At 37.9% G+C, this 12,550-nt stretch overlaps 2 protein-coding genes and 1 pseudogene across 5 annotated transcripts in view; 2 read left to right on the top strand and 1 right to left on the bottom strand.

Annotated features, from left to right (window-relative positions):
• The window catches only part of LOC107701714 (dnaJ homolog subfamily C member 11), an 11,749-nt gene extending 5,573 nt beyond the window's left edge, over positions 1-6,176 (top strand). Inside the window, exons 6-16 of the mRNA XM_016503784.1 lie at positions 665-787; positions 884-957; positions 1,108-1,297; positions 1,389-1,474; positions 2,684-2,800; positions 2,887-3,042; positions 3,267-3,336; positions 3,559-3,616; positions 3,716-3,858; positions 4,680-4,809; positions 4,988-6,176. Coding sequence (XP_016359270.1) covers positions 665-787; positions 884-957; positions 1,108-1,297; positions 1,389-1,474; positions 2,684-2,800; positions 2,887-3,042; positions 3,267-3,336; positions 3,559-3,616; positions 3,716-3,858; positions 4,680-4,809; positions 4,988-5,013 — 1,173 coding nt within the window. The 3' untranslated portion in view covers positions 5,014-6,176. The remainder of the gene's footprint in view (positions 1-664; positions 788-883; positions 958-1,107; positions 1,298-1,388; positions 1,475-2,683; positions 2,801-2,886; positions 3,043-3,266; positions 3,337-3,558; positions 3,617-3,715; positions 3,859-4,679; positions 4,810-4,987) is intronic.
• A 526-nt stretch (positions 6,177-6,702) lies between these two features.
• On the bottom strand, positions 6,703-7,666 carry LOC107701692 (THAP domain-containing protein 3-like; annotated as a pseudogene).
• LOC107701716 (putative Polycomb group protein ASXL1) overlaps positions 7,503-12,550 on the top strand; it is a 23,252-nt gene continuing 18,204 nt past the window's right edge. For 2 of the 4 annotated variants that reach the window (XM_016503785.1, XM_016503788.1), the window contains exon 1: positions 10,187-10,243. In XM_016503785.1, the coding sequence (XP_016359271.1) occupies positions 10,187-10,243 (57 nt within the window). Of the gene's footprint in view, positions 7,522-8,540; positions 9,031-10,186; positions 10,244-12,550 lie in introns of those variants that run through there. The other 2 variants (XM_016503787.1, XM_016503786.1) reach the window with 2 other exon arrangements.

Genomic DNA, 12,550 nt, shown 5'->3' on the forward strand with positions numbered 1-12,550 from the left:
TGTTAAGTAACTTGTGCATTGTTTTACTTGTTTTTGACGTATCCGACCGAACTACAAACTTTCCAGTGATGTCTGTGAGAAAGATATATTCACTCGTCAAGCTCGCACATCTGCGCCACCGCGCACTCAATCCACTCAGCGTGCTTTGTTTATCAGCTCGCTCACACCAGCTATACAGGCGTTAATACTGAATGTTTAACGTTATATTCATTGCATACATATACTTCGTAGTAGACATCCTTAACTCCTTTCTGCTGTCTGTTGTTCTGTTGTCGGTGTTTCTTTGTCTGAATATGGCGCTTATCACATGCTGTGTGGTATCGGCGTTTGGTATCGGGGCATTTTAACGAGTACGAGTACAGGAGACTGGTATCGGGCCCGATACCGATACCGGTATCGGTGCATCCCCAGTGTACCTGTAGAATTAATAATGTAAATTAATAGTGTAAATAAAATTAATAAAATATAATAATATTTAAACCATCAAATTCAAACTTAAAAACAAAACTTTTTCAGAAAAAAAACATGAAACCAATATATAAAAAATCAAATTTCAAAGAACTTTCTAAGAGACTTTTTTATATTGGGGAAACACTTATAAGTCATTGGCCCTGATCTTAATACAGTCGTAAGGCTTATTTACTGTCCATTTCTGCTCTCATAGGCCCCTTTGACAACCTCAGACACAGCCATTCTTTCTGGCTCTCTCTCCACACACAACGGCAATGGGGGAGGAAACATAAACTTGGCCTTGCGACGAGTTACCTCAGCTAAGGGCTGGGGAGAAGTAAGTGCTTTCAGTTAATGCTTGACATAGTAATTGACTGGATTATCATTTTTGCTGAGCATGTAACCGTACATGATTCATACATGTTTAATACAGGTTGAGTTTGGGGCAGGAGACACACATGGCCCTCTCTTCGGGTTGAAGATTTTCCGTAACTTGACTTCACGCTGGTGAGTACAGCACATCTATGTGGTGTTTGAGTAATTTAGTTTTATTATTATTACTTTATTTATTTTAGTAAAAAATTGTTTTGACTGTTTTTATTGCAAGTTGCATGCTATTCAGTGTATTGTATACTGAGATATATTTGTGTTTTTTAGCTTCACTACGGCTCATTGTGGCATGCAGTTTTCATCCCGTGGTATACGGCCGGGTCTCACTACTATGCTTGCACGCCACCTGGACAAAAACACTATGGGTTATTTACAGTGGCGCTGGGGAACTCAGTCTTCCATGAACACCAGCATCGTCAGGGACACCAAAAGCAGTCATTTCACCTTCGCTGTGCAGGTCAGTTGCGGTTATGTACAGCACCCCCTGATCTTTATTCCAGTGGGGTTTTTTTCAACCATTGTTCATTATCTTTTTTGTATTGACATAGTTGGGAATTCCACATACATTTATCATGATGAGCTACCAGTACAAATTCCAGGATGATGATCAGACCAAGATCAAGGGCTCTGTCAAGTATGTATCTGTGGATGCTGCCTTTGTTTTTTTGTGTTTTACATAGAGATGTCTTGTAGGTTTTTTTTCTGGCTGCATTTGCACTTTTAACCAAAAAGATGGTTAGTTTAAACCGGTAGTTCAAAAACGTAGTAGAATTTGTCAGCCAATACTAGCTTTGAGTATTATTATGCACAATATTTTAAATAATTACTTATTGATAAAGTTGTATTTGTTTTTGTTTTTTGGACATTATTCATTCCATTATTTTTGGTGTAATCAAGGAATTTTATCTAATTCCTTATCATTGTTATACTTTATCATTATGCTTAATTTTTTGCTTATCAAGCACCCTGTTTGGCACAGATTTTATCTTTACTTTTTGCACGTGTAAACCGCAAAAAAATGGTTTGCATCAGTTTGGATTAAATCTGATATGAACTTTCTCTGATCTCTAAATGCTTAATGAGTAATGAGTAATTATATACATTGAGAACCACATATACATTTTGAAATGCACCTTTCCTCGTATTTGTACATCCTATTTTAATCAGTTACAGTCTTTGGTTCGAGCTGTAGTTAAATTAGGTTAGCCATGTATTTTTATTTGCATATTTCACATTTGAGATCAAATATTATATGGACTTCCTAGGGGTCACAGACTTACTGTTAAAGTCAGCTGGTCTAATTAATGTAAATAAACAGGAAATCGGTGTATTTGTCCTTGCAGTATAAATGCAGCATCTGTGTCTGATATCCTAGATTCTAGGGCTGTGCAATTAATCGCATGTGATTGTCATGCTCATCTCGTCAGTAAAGCTGGTTCCATGATTAGTAGTAAATCTCCATCACCTGCTTTCAGATGGAGCGGCATTTACTACACAGAGCCGTAGTTCACTGACAAGCTAGGCAATATGGTGTTCATAATCGCCGATGAATCGCATTCGATTATGAACGCGATATTGCCTAATTGTCAGTGAACTACGGCTCTGTGTAGTAAATGCCGCTCCATCTGAAAGCAATTTTTTCAAATTTACTACTAATCACGGAACCGGCTTTACTGACGAGATGCGCATGACAATCGCATGCGATTAATTGCACAGCCCTACTAGATTCTGTATTCATATTACCTGCAGTTTATTCGTGGCTGATGATGATCACTACCAAGTGTCTTAATGATTCTCATTGTTCTGTTTCTAGCCTGTTAAAATAACAGCACTTGTGTTGCAGGTCAGGGTTTTTCGGTACGGTGGTGGAATATGGTGCCGAGACTAAGATCAGTCGCCACAGTGTCCTGGGCGCTACCGTCAGTGTTGGAGTACCTCAAGGCGTCTCTCTCAAGATCAAGTAAAATGCTTTTGATCATTTTGATGCTGTTTCCCAATAGAAGTTTTTCAGTAGCTCTGAAATCGAGGTATTCTTGTCTATTCCAGGTTGAACCGAGCGAGCCAGACGTACTTCTTCCCCATTCACTTAACAGACCAGCTTCTACCCAGCGCTGTTTTTTATGCCACTGTCGGACCCCTTGTGTTCTACTTGGCCATCCAGCGGCTAGTTATCAGACCTTACGTTCGTGCTCAGCAGGAACAGTAAGCCATTTTAGCTGATTAAATGTGCAGAGTCATAGTGACATTCTCCACCTGTTTCATTTTGTTGTCTTTTATTGGCCAGTTGATTTCCCAACACTCTTCTCCAACCTTTATCCCCTGTGAGTCTGGAAAATAATAGACTGAAATCAGTTTAAATGGCTTTGAAGCGGTGAGTAAAAGAGCAAATGAGTAAATTAAAATTGAACCTTTCGTCTTTTGTTTAGGGAGATTGAGAAGCAGCGGGAGAGCTCGGCATCAGACATTGCCAAGAAGAAGCAAGAGGCAGAAGCAGCTGTGAGTTCATAATGTCCAAATACACTGCAAATAATTTATAAAGCATGGCCGTTTAAAGTGGTCATAACTTTCACGGCAGGCTATTAGTGTTCGGAGAAACAGTGAGTTAGTGTCAGGCTATCGTTCCAATCTGCACATCAGTTGCTGTGTCAGGGTGATAAATGTGTGCCTTCACTATGTGCATATACAAGCAGTCTTATTTGAAATCACTCTTTTCTCTAGGTTCTGCTGATGCAAGAGTCTGTGCGTAGAATTATCGAAGCAGAGGAGTCCAGAATGGGTATGATCGCATTACTCCCAATAGCATTGGACATGATTAAACTGTGATTTTAACTTTCTGCCAAGTGAGGTTTGGTGACTCAGTCTTCTTGTGTACCAGGTCTGATCATCCTCAACGCCTGGTATGGCAAGTTTGTGACCGACAACAGCCGGAAGCACGAAAGGGCAAGGGTCATTGATGTGACGGTGCCTCTACAGTGCCTGGTGAAGGACTCCAAGCTCATTCTCACAGAAGCCTCTAAGGTAAAGCACAGTTATGCTTGCTTTGTAATTGGTTTTGGTCCAAAAGACAAGTAAAAGATGAGAGTAGAAAGTTATTAGAACAGCAATGAATTTTTAAAAGGATTTATCTAGTTTTTGATGTTTCCTGTAATGTTTTGTTAGTGCCTTCCAAAGCTTCTGAAATATTAAATGTATTTTTGGTATTGCTGTACTGAATGAAAGAAAGAAAGAAAAAGAAACTGCAAATTAATTAAAATTATAAACAAAGATGTACACGAGTTCAAAAGTTTGAGGTTAGCATGATTTTTCTTTTCTTTTTTTCAGAAAATTCTTTCAGCAAAGATACATTAAATTAATTAAAAGCGACAGTAAAGATGGTTATGTGACAAAAATTTAATGTAAATGCTGTTCTTTTGAATTTCTGTTCATCAAAAAAAGTATCAATTTCGACAAATATATTAACCGGAAGAACTGTTTTCAACATTGATAATAAGAATTGTTTGAGCACTAAATCAGCTAAATGTTTTTATCAGCCTTTACCAAATGTCTTACCAACCCCAAACTTTTGAACAGTAGTGTATGTTTCCTTAATATCCAATAAATATTGACATTTTAAAAATTTTGTAGTTTTGAAATGTAGCTTAATGCTTAAAAAAAAAAGAAATGAAAAATGTAATTCTCAACATATTGGCCATAGTGTTGCACTCTAATAGTATTGTATGAAATGTTTAACAAACAGAAAGATAATAAAAACCAAACCCTGAGAAAACTGAACTGCTGCACCCCTAAAGTTAAATGCTGTTGCAAGCATTAATTGGATGTTTTTGCATGAATGTCTTCAGGCTGGGTTACCGGGCTTCTACGACCCTGGTGTAGGTGAGGAGAAGAGTCTGAAGATGCTGTATCAGTTCAGAGGTGTGATGCACCAAGTTCTATGTGGTGACACAGAAGCACTCAGGATACCAAAACAATGTGAGTATGCAAACCAAACAAAACAATCTGCAGTTGATTTAGAGCATTTATTTTAATACATAATATCTTGACTTCATGATGGCAGATCCTTCATTGTGTTTACCAGCAGTAAAGATGAATGCTATTCCCAACTGTAATTTAAAATCTCATGTTCTTTTGTCTTTCCTCTCCCTTGTAGCCCACAGGATTGATAATGACAGTTAGGAACATGTATTTCTTGAGCTGAAAGGGACAGTTTGGACTGGTATAGACCGATGAGACACAGATGTTCTGGAGTAGTGCACTGGAAACACTCTGTGCCCTTAAAAGTCTTCATATACCTATTTATCCTTTATTTTGTGCAGTTTTAAAAATTATTCTACATGATGTCTGTTTTCAAATTAGAAGATTTAATTTGCTGAATTTCCATGAATAAAAATACCCTTTCCCAGAAAAAGTTAAACAAAGGCCCCCTTCCTCAAATATGGATCCACAATGGTGCCTGTAATCAGCACTCAGCAGAAAGAGCTATTTTACCCTCATTACATCACAGAGAAAACATTGCTGCTTGATCCTACTCACTGAATCCCACAGGAGCTGGTGTAACCCAGCTGTCAGCCTTCTTTCTATATCTGACTTTTTGTACCACCAGCTTTGAAAAAAATGATCTTGCAAATGTTCAGGAGGCAAAGCATGTTCTTAGTGAAACCCTGGCTGCTTAATCATTTGCATTATTTTTCTCTTTCATCCCAATCCCTTGAGTCTAATATTTGGAGGCCCACCTCTCGTACGTAGCGTCTGCCAGCAGTTTCATAGGAATTGAAGGGGCCAATGCACACAATATGCCGGTACTGTCTATTGCGTGCTGGTTGAGGAAACAGAATGTGAACTGTATACTAAATCTCATGTAGGGCTAGTCTCCCACCTTGTGTCCAAAGACTTGAATAGCAGTGGATGAAGGGATAATAGTGGAACGTCCTCTGTTTATATTTTAGGCTCAATCTCCCTTTATCACTGCATTTTAGTGCCATAATTCATACATGGAAGATCTAAACCCCCATTACAGTTTTTGGTTGATTAAAACTTTTTGTTGCCTTTTTGGTATTTGGGATCTGTATGCAAGAAAATTCATTTGTCGTGGTAAATGATTCATCTTTTATTTAAAAGACTGGCTGTATGGAATCTCCTTTTTCCTTTTTGAGAAGTATAATTTATATGAAATGTGTCCATTCTGCACACTTGCCATTTGAATGATGTTAAAAAAAGACAATCTATAATTGATGGCTGGAGTATCGGTTTGTTCAAAAGTGTTTGTTATACTTTACCTAATGGCCTACCATTTGCAGCAAGTATAGACTGTCATTTTTAAAATAAATCATCAAGGAACAATGGAATTGTATATTGTGTTTGAATGGTGTACATGACTTTTATTTTAAAAATAGAGCAAACTTTACATAATGTTTCCTCAAATGTTTTAAGCAGGTGACGTTTGATATAATTTAATCAATAACTTTACAATTTAACATTAGTTAACTACAGAAGTTAACATGAGCTTAAAAGCATTTAATAATCATAGTTCATGTTAATTTAAACATTCATTAGTACATTATTAAAATCAGAAGTTTTATCTATTAATATTTAATGGGCCTGAGCTAGCATGTACTAGCAATGAGCTTTTATATTTTTATTAACTAATGTTAACAAAGATTAATAGAAGGGACCTTACTGTAAAATGTTACCATTTATTCTATAAATGTTATACAAAATCTTTGGGCAGAAAATCTTTCATAAAAGTCAAAACCAAAGCACAGTAAATTTAAGTTTTAAATTTATAGATTGAAAAAAACTTGTCACTTTTGCCCATTTTCAGGAAATACATTTGTTGAACACATTTTCCTTGACCAAAAGTCTAACTTAAACTTCAAAGATGTTTGTGCAACCCGAGGTCTTCGTTACTGCTTGACTAGATCTCGGAGCCACTTTCACACTGGGAGCTGTGAATGTCTTTGGCGATGTGTGTCTATATCTGAGTTGTCGACGCAAAGTTAGAAGTTCTCTTTGAGTATCTTGCAGTTTAAATTGCATTCTTTTTGTCAATCTGCATTTGGTCTGCAACCTTTTCCGTAGCCAGCTGTTGGCATCTAAAACATTAAACAGATGGTCTTTGGTCGTGCATGGATCCAAAAGAGCATAGGTGTGGTCTGTGGCAGCTAAATCCTGTTTGTTTTTTTTACATTTAATCCATAACTATTAATATATACACACCGAAATATGAGAAAGATTGACTTTTGTGGTTTGACAGTAAGCCTCTTCGTTGCTGTGTGAGTGTTGAGCATCCTCATGCATCTCCTCAGTGAAAAGAAGGCGTCCAATCAGGTGCAGTACCATCCCATTTCTCAGCAGCAGATTTTAAAGCTCTCTTCAGCCTCTTCCTAGAATTATTTTGATGACGGCACAAAGATGACAGTGAGGCTAAGATGAAAAACACATTTTGTATAATTTTTTTCATCTATACAGAGACCTTTGTGTCCTGAGGTGGGACTGCAAATGGAATTGGCACTGCGTTCCACAACAGATTTTTACGGTTGCCCAAACCACTGAAACAATCTGGGGTGAAATGAAGTGAACAGATAACCATGTGCTTCATTGGCTGAAAGTCGTCACGTCCAGTGTTACCTAACCATTGTTTCAGAACCGACGGTTTACTGAAGAGGAACCTGACGAGGGATACAGGTGAAACGTCTTGCAAAATACATTGAGGTCTTTAATATCATATTGACATTGAGCTGTCTATCATTACCTACATGTGGAACGTGATTTCAGGATTTTTGTATTTGTACCTATTTGTGCAATTAAATGCAGAACAACTTTTAGGCATCTTTGCCCCGAACAAAGATGGCGCTTATCAAAAGCCCGCAGTGTCTCAAACATGAACATGATCTTTGCTGTATTATTTTATATATTCATTATATTACAATCAATAAAAAAATAGATAACTCTGAGATAACATTTCCTTATTCACAAAAACGATCCTTAAATCGAGCTATATTTATTTCAGTTATGTTTTCCGGTGATTCACCACCAAGCTTTTCAAAATAAAAGTCCTAGGTGCACCTCAGTCAAACACTAGAAATTCATAAAAGTCCTCAAAAGGGACTTTGTTTGGAAACTCATTTAAGCAAGATTTCTTAACCCATTTAATATTTCTGGCAACATTTATGATTTATAAACATGGTTTTATAGTCAACTATAAATAAAAGAGTGGACTTCATGTGAACAATTTACATGACTGGTTAAGAGACATACGTTTTTTTTGTTTTGTTTTTTATTGCTTAATGTACGACATACGGTTTTTAAGTCGCACCAGAAAGATGGTTCTGTCAAAGCTCCATAAAAGTATGTAAAACATGTCAATACAGCTACCATATTTAAAACATGATTATTTAATTACAATCCTTATTTAACTAGAAAACTATTGTTAAAATTGGTTAAGATCCATTTCATCAACGGCACGTATTTTCATGTAGGACTATTTACTTGCTGAGGCCGTGTTTCTTTGCTGTCTTTAATTTAAATCAACGTGAGATTGTTTTGTGTTGTAAAAATCCACTGAGAAACTTTACAAAGCACAAAAAACTATAATTCTAGTGTTTTTATGTATGTGTCGTGCTGCCTAATACGAATCACGTTTGATCTCGCCGCACATAAAATGGGCGTGGCCTCATCCCGTCAAATGCGTCAGATGTGCCGCGGCTGTGGGAGCGACTGAAGAAGAGGGGGATGGAGAGAATTGTTTTTGTGTTGCGTTCCTGCAGTGTGTTTGACCTTTGACCTCGTTGTTGTGTTCTCCTCGTCTTGCATTCCAAACTGAGGACTTCCTGCAGTATGCCAAAGGCTGCTGGGGATCGCCTGTTCTTCGCCCAGTCTCTGTTTACCTCTATTTAACCCTCCAGACGTTACAAAAACTCTCTGGAACGCCGCCGCTGCAATAACCGATCGCTTTTTTTGGGGGGCAAGCAGTTTTACGGAAACGCGTGCGTGTTTGAGCAGAGCGACTACGCAAGTACTTGAGGCGAAAGGGAATCAAAGACCTGTTTGGTTTTGCAGCTAGCGGGCTTGCTGTATATCACGCACACGTTTCATATCCGCTGCAGAAATCCGCACCCGCGCGACAACGCTGAGGAAATGAAGGACAAACAGAAGAGAAAGAAGGAGCGCACGTGGGCAGAGGCAGCTCGTATGGTAATATATTAATAATTTTAATTAAATTGTAGGGGTTGAATCCCTGTGCGTGGGGTTAGGGGTGTTGTATGGGAGCCGCGAACAAAGCTGTTGTCGGGTTGGACACATGCAGGCGCCGCCGCTGCTGTTTGTGTATCTGTAGGCAGTGTGTGACGTTTCATAACCCGGCTATTACCTTTGAGTTCACATGGCTCTTAATCCACGGTTCCTGTACTTACCCTGTCAACATAAGCATTACATTTCTAGTGTTTGCGTCCCATTTGAATGAAAGAGCCCTCGCTGGTAGCCTAGCGTATTAACGGCTCTGCCTGTTTGACCCTTTGTTTGCAGGGCTTCTTTTAGCGAGCTGAGTAAAATGCTGAAAATACCCATTATGGGAGCTTTTTCTGTAATTAAATATCATCTTTAACAAATGTGTGTCTTAAATGCTCATTTGTACGTCATGTTTGTTTTAAGCAGTGACTATGTACAAATGCAGTAGGCCATATTTGTATGTTTCTGTCCGGTTCGTAATCCATTGATCTTTCTCAGTTTTGGATACTAAACAAATAAGATTATTATAAGGGGCAATAAGCAATTTGATATTTCATAGCTGTATCAAAACATTCATATGTATACAATTGATTTGTGTGGCTATTAATATGTAAAGACTAAACAGATATGCATCTGCTTTTGTGATAGTAAGGTTTCTCCTTTATTCTCCACAGTGGTGGTTCAAGGGTGTATAAAATCGGTCTGTCATGCATATTGTTGCATATTAAATGTAGTTTATACATACTGTGGTTCATATTTCTTAGAAGATGCTGTTCTTAGATGACCTGCATCATCCTAATTTCGTTGTTGCATTTGGTGCAAATTAAATGGAAAATGTGTCGTGGTCAGTGTTGTTTCACACAGTGTTGCAAAGACTAGCATTTAAAGGGTTAGTTCACCCCAAAATTAAAATTGTCATTAATTACTCACCCTCATGTCGTTCCAAACCCGTAAGACCTTTGTTCATCTTCGGAACACAAATTAAGATATGTTTGATGAAATGTGAGCGCTCTCAGACCCTGCATAGACAGCAATGCAACTGTAATGTTCCCAGGTCCAGAAACATTGTAAGGACATCGGTAAAACAGTCCATGTGACATCAGTGGCTCAACTTCAGTAGGAAATGAAGGACAAACAGAAGAGAAAGAAGGAGCGCACGTGGGCAGAGGCAGCTCGTATGGTAATATATTAATAATTTTAATTAAATTGTAGGGGTTGAATCCCTGTGCGTGGGGTTAGGGGTGTTGTATGGGAGCCGCGAACAAAGCTGTTGTCGGGTTGGACACATGCAGGCGCCGCCGCTGCTGTTTGTGTATCTGTAGGCAGTGTGTGACGTTTCATAACCCGGCTATTACCTTTGAGTTCACATGGCTCTTAATCCACGGTTCCTGTACTTACCCTGTCAACATAAGCATTACATTTCTAGTGTTTGCGTCCCATTTGAATGAAAGAGCCCTCGCTGGTAGCCTAGCGTATTAACGGCTCTGCCTGTTTGACCCTTTGTTTGCAGGGCTTCTTTTAGCGAGCTGAGTAAAATGCTGAAAATACCCATTATGGGAGCTTTTTCTGTAATTAAATATCATCTTTAACAAATGTGTGTCTTAAATGCTCATTTGTACGTCATGTTTGTTTTAAGCAGTGACTATGTACAAATGCAGTAGGCCATATTTGTATGTTTCTGTCCGGTTCGTAATCCATTGATCTTTCTCAGTTTTGGATACTAAACAAATAAGATTATTATAAGGGGCAATAAGCAATTTGATATTTCATAGCTGTATCAAAACATTCATATGTATACAATTGATTTGTGTGGCTATTAATATGTAAAGACTAAACAGATATGCATCTGCTTTTGTGATAGTAAGGTTTCTCCTTTATTCTCCACAGTGGTGGTTCAAGGGTGTATAAAATCGGTCTGTCATGCATATTGTTGCATATTAAATGTAGTTTATACATACTGTGGTTCATATTTCTTAGAAGATGCTGTTCTTAGATGACCTGCATCATCCTAATTTCGTTGTTGCATTTGGTGCAAATTAAATGGAAAATGTGTCGTGGTCAGTGTTGTTTCACACAGTGTTGCAAAGACTAGCATTTAAAGGGTTAGTTCACCCCAAAATTAAAATTGTCATTAATTACTCACCCTCATGTCGTTCCAAACCCGTAAGACCTTTGTTCATCTTCGGAACACAAATTAAGATATGTTTGATGAAATGTGAGCGCTCTCAGACCCTGCATAGACAGCAATGCAACTGTAATGTTCCCAGGTCCAGAAACATTGTAAGGACATCGGTAAAACAGTCCATGTGACATCAGTGGCTCAACTTCAGTTTTGCGAAGCTACAAGAATCTTGGGTACTATCCCTGTAAGAAAAAGATATACCTTTTCATATATCTGACCTCTAGACCTTCATCCTAATGTTGTCATTAAGAACTTTAGTAGAAACAGACCTGTATAATCTGAGACCGTACCAGACCTTATGTCAGATACAGTGTATCAGATAAAATAAGCCTTTGCAGCTGAATTCATAAACCCGTTTTTGCTTCGTCTATGAAAAATAGTTTGAAAAAGTGGTTTGTGTCGGGTCTTTGTCTACTTTTCTGGGTGATTTTGGCAGCTTTCACTCTTGAATTTAATCCACCCAAACAGGCCAGACTGTCTTTGAATTTAGTAACTTTTTTTAGTTTAGCTCATGGTTAGTTTGAGATAAGGAGCAAGAAAGGTTGGATGAAGGTACAGACCGTGATTAGGGCTGTGTGATATGGACAAAAAAACCCTATTGCCATTTCTTTGATCAATTTTGCGATTTCGATTTTAATCACGATTTTGACACAGAGACATGCTTTACAGTCATAAATGCATTCAGTGTGAGTTTTAAACATTTCCAAAAGAAAACCAATTAGAGCTTTATCAAAAAGCTATAACATGTGACATAAGGCAAAATAATCACTAAGTAAAGGTGTAACAAAATGTCTCTATGGCAGAAAAAAAAATCCCGTGTCCAGGGATTTTTTTTGCCATGCATTGGTCATAGAGCTCTTTGTGGTGTTGCCTCAGATGTTAAACTAGATTTGTTGTGCCAAGTTCACACTTACTCCGTCTGCAGTGCGTATACAATATGTGTATGCGGTGCAGAAGCAGCACGGACTCATTTTGCTTTCGCACAGGATGCGTTTGCAGTCCGCTCCTGATCCGCGGCTGTTTACCACAAACATAGCATTTATCCATTATTTTGATTTCAAATCCAAACGTTTTTTCTGAAAATGCTTTTTCAGCATTGTGATTCTGTTTTATCACAGTACAGTAATACAATCTTTCATAGACATTCACGTTTAAACTCAATAAATATAACTTTGTGTAACTACCACCACGAGTGCCATCTATTATTGCCTTGTTTATCTAAAAGTGCACTTTTCCTTGTTTTAAATCTAGCCAAAAAGCCATGTGTTGACTGTGAAACAGTAGACTTTAATTATATGCATTTAT

Source organism: Sinocyclocheilus anshuiensis, unplaced genomic scaffold, assembly GCF_001515605.1.
Source record: "Sinocyclocheilus anshuiensis isolate Anshui unplaced genomic scaffold, SAMN03320099.WGS_v1.1 scaffold1658, whole genome shotgun sequence".
Classification (NCBI taxonomy): domain Eukaryota; kingdom Metazoa; phylum Chordata; class Actinopteri; order Cypriniformes; family Cyprinidae; genus Sinocyclocheilus; species Sinocyclocheilus anshuiensis.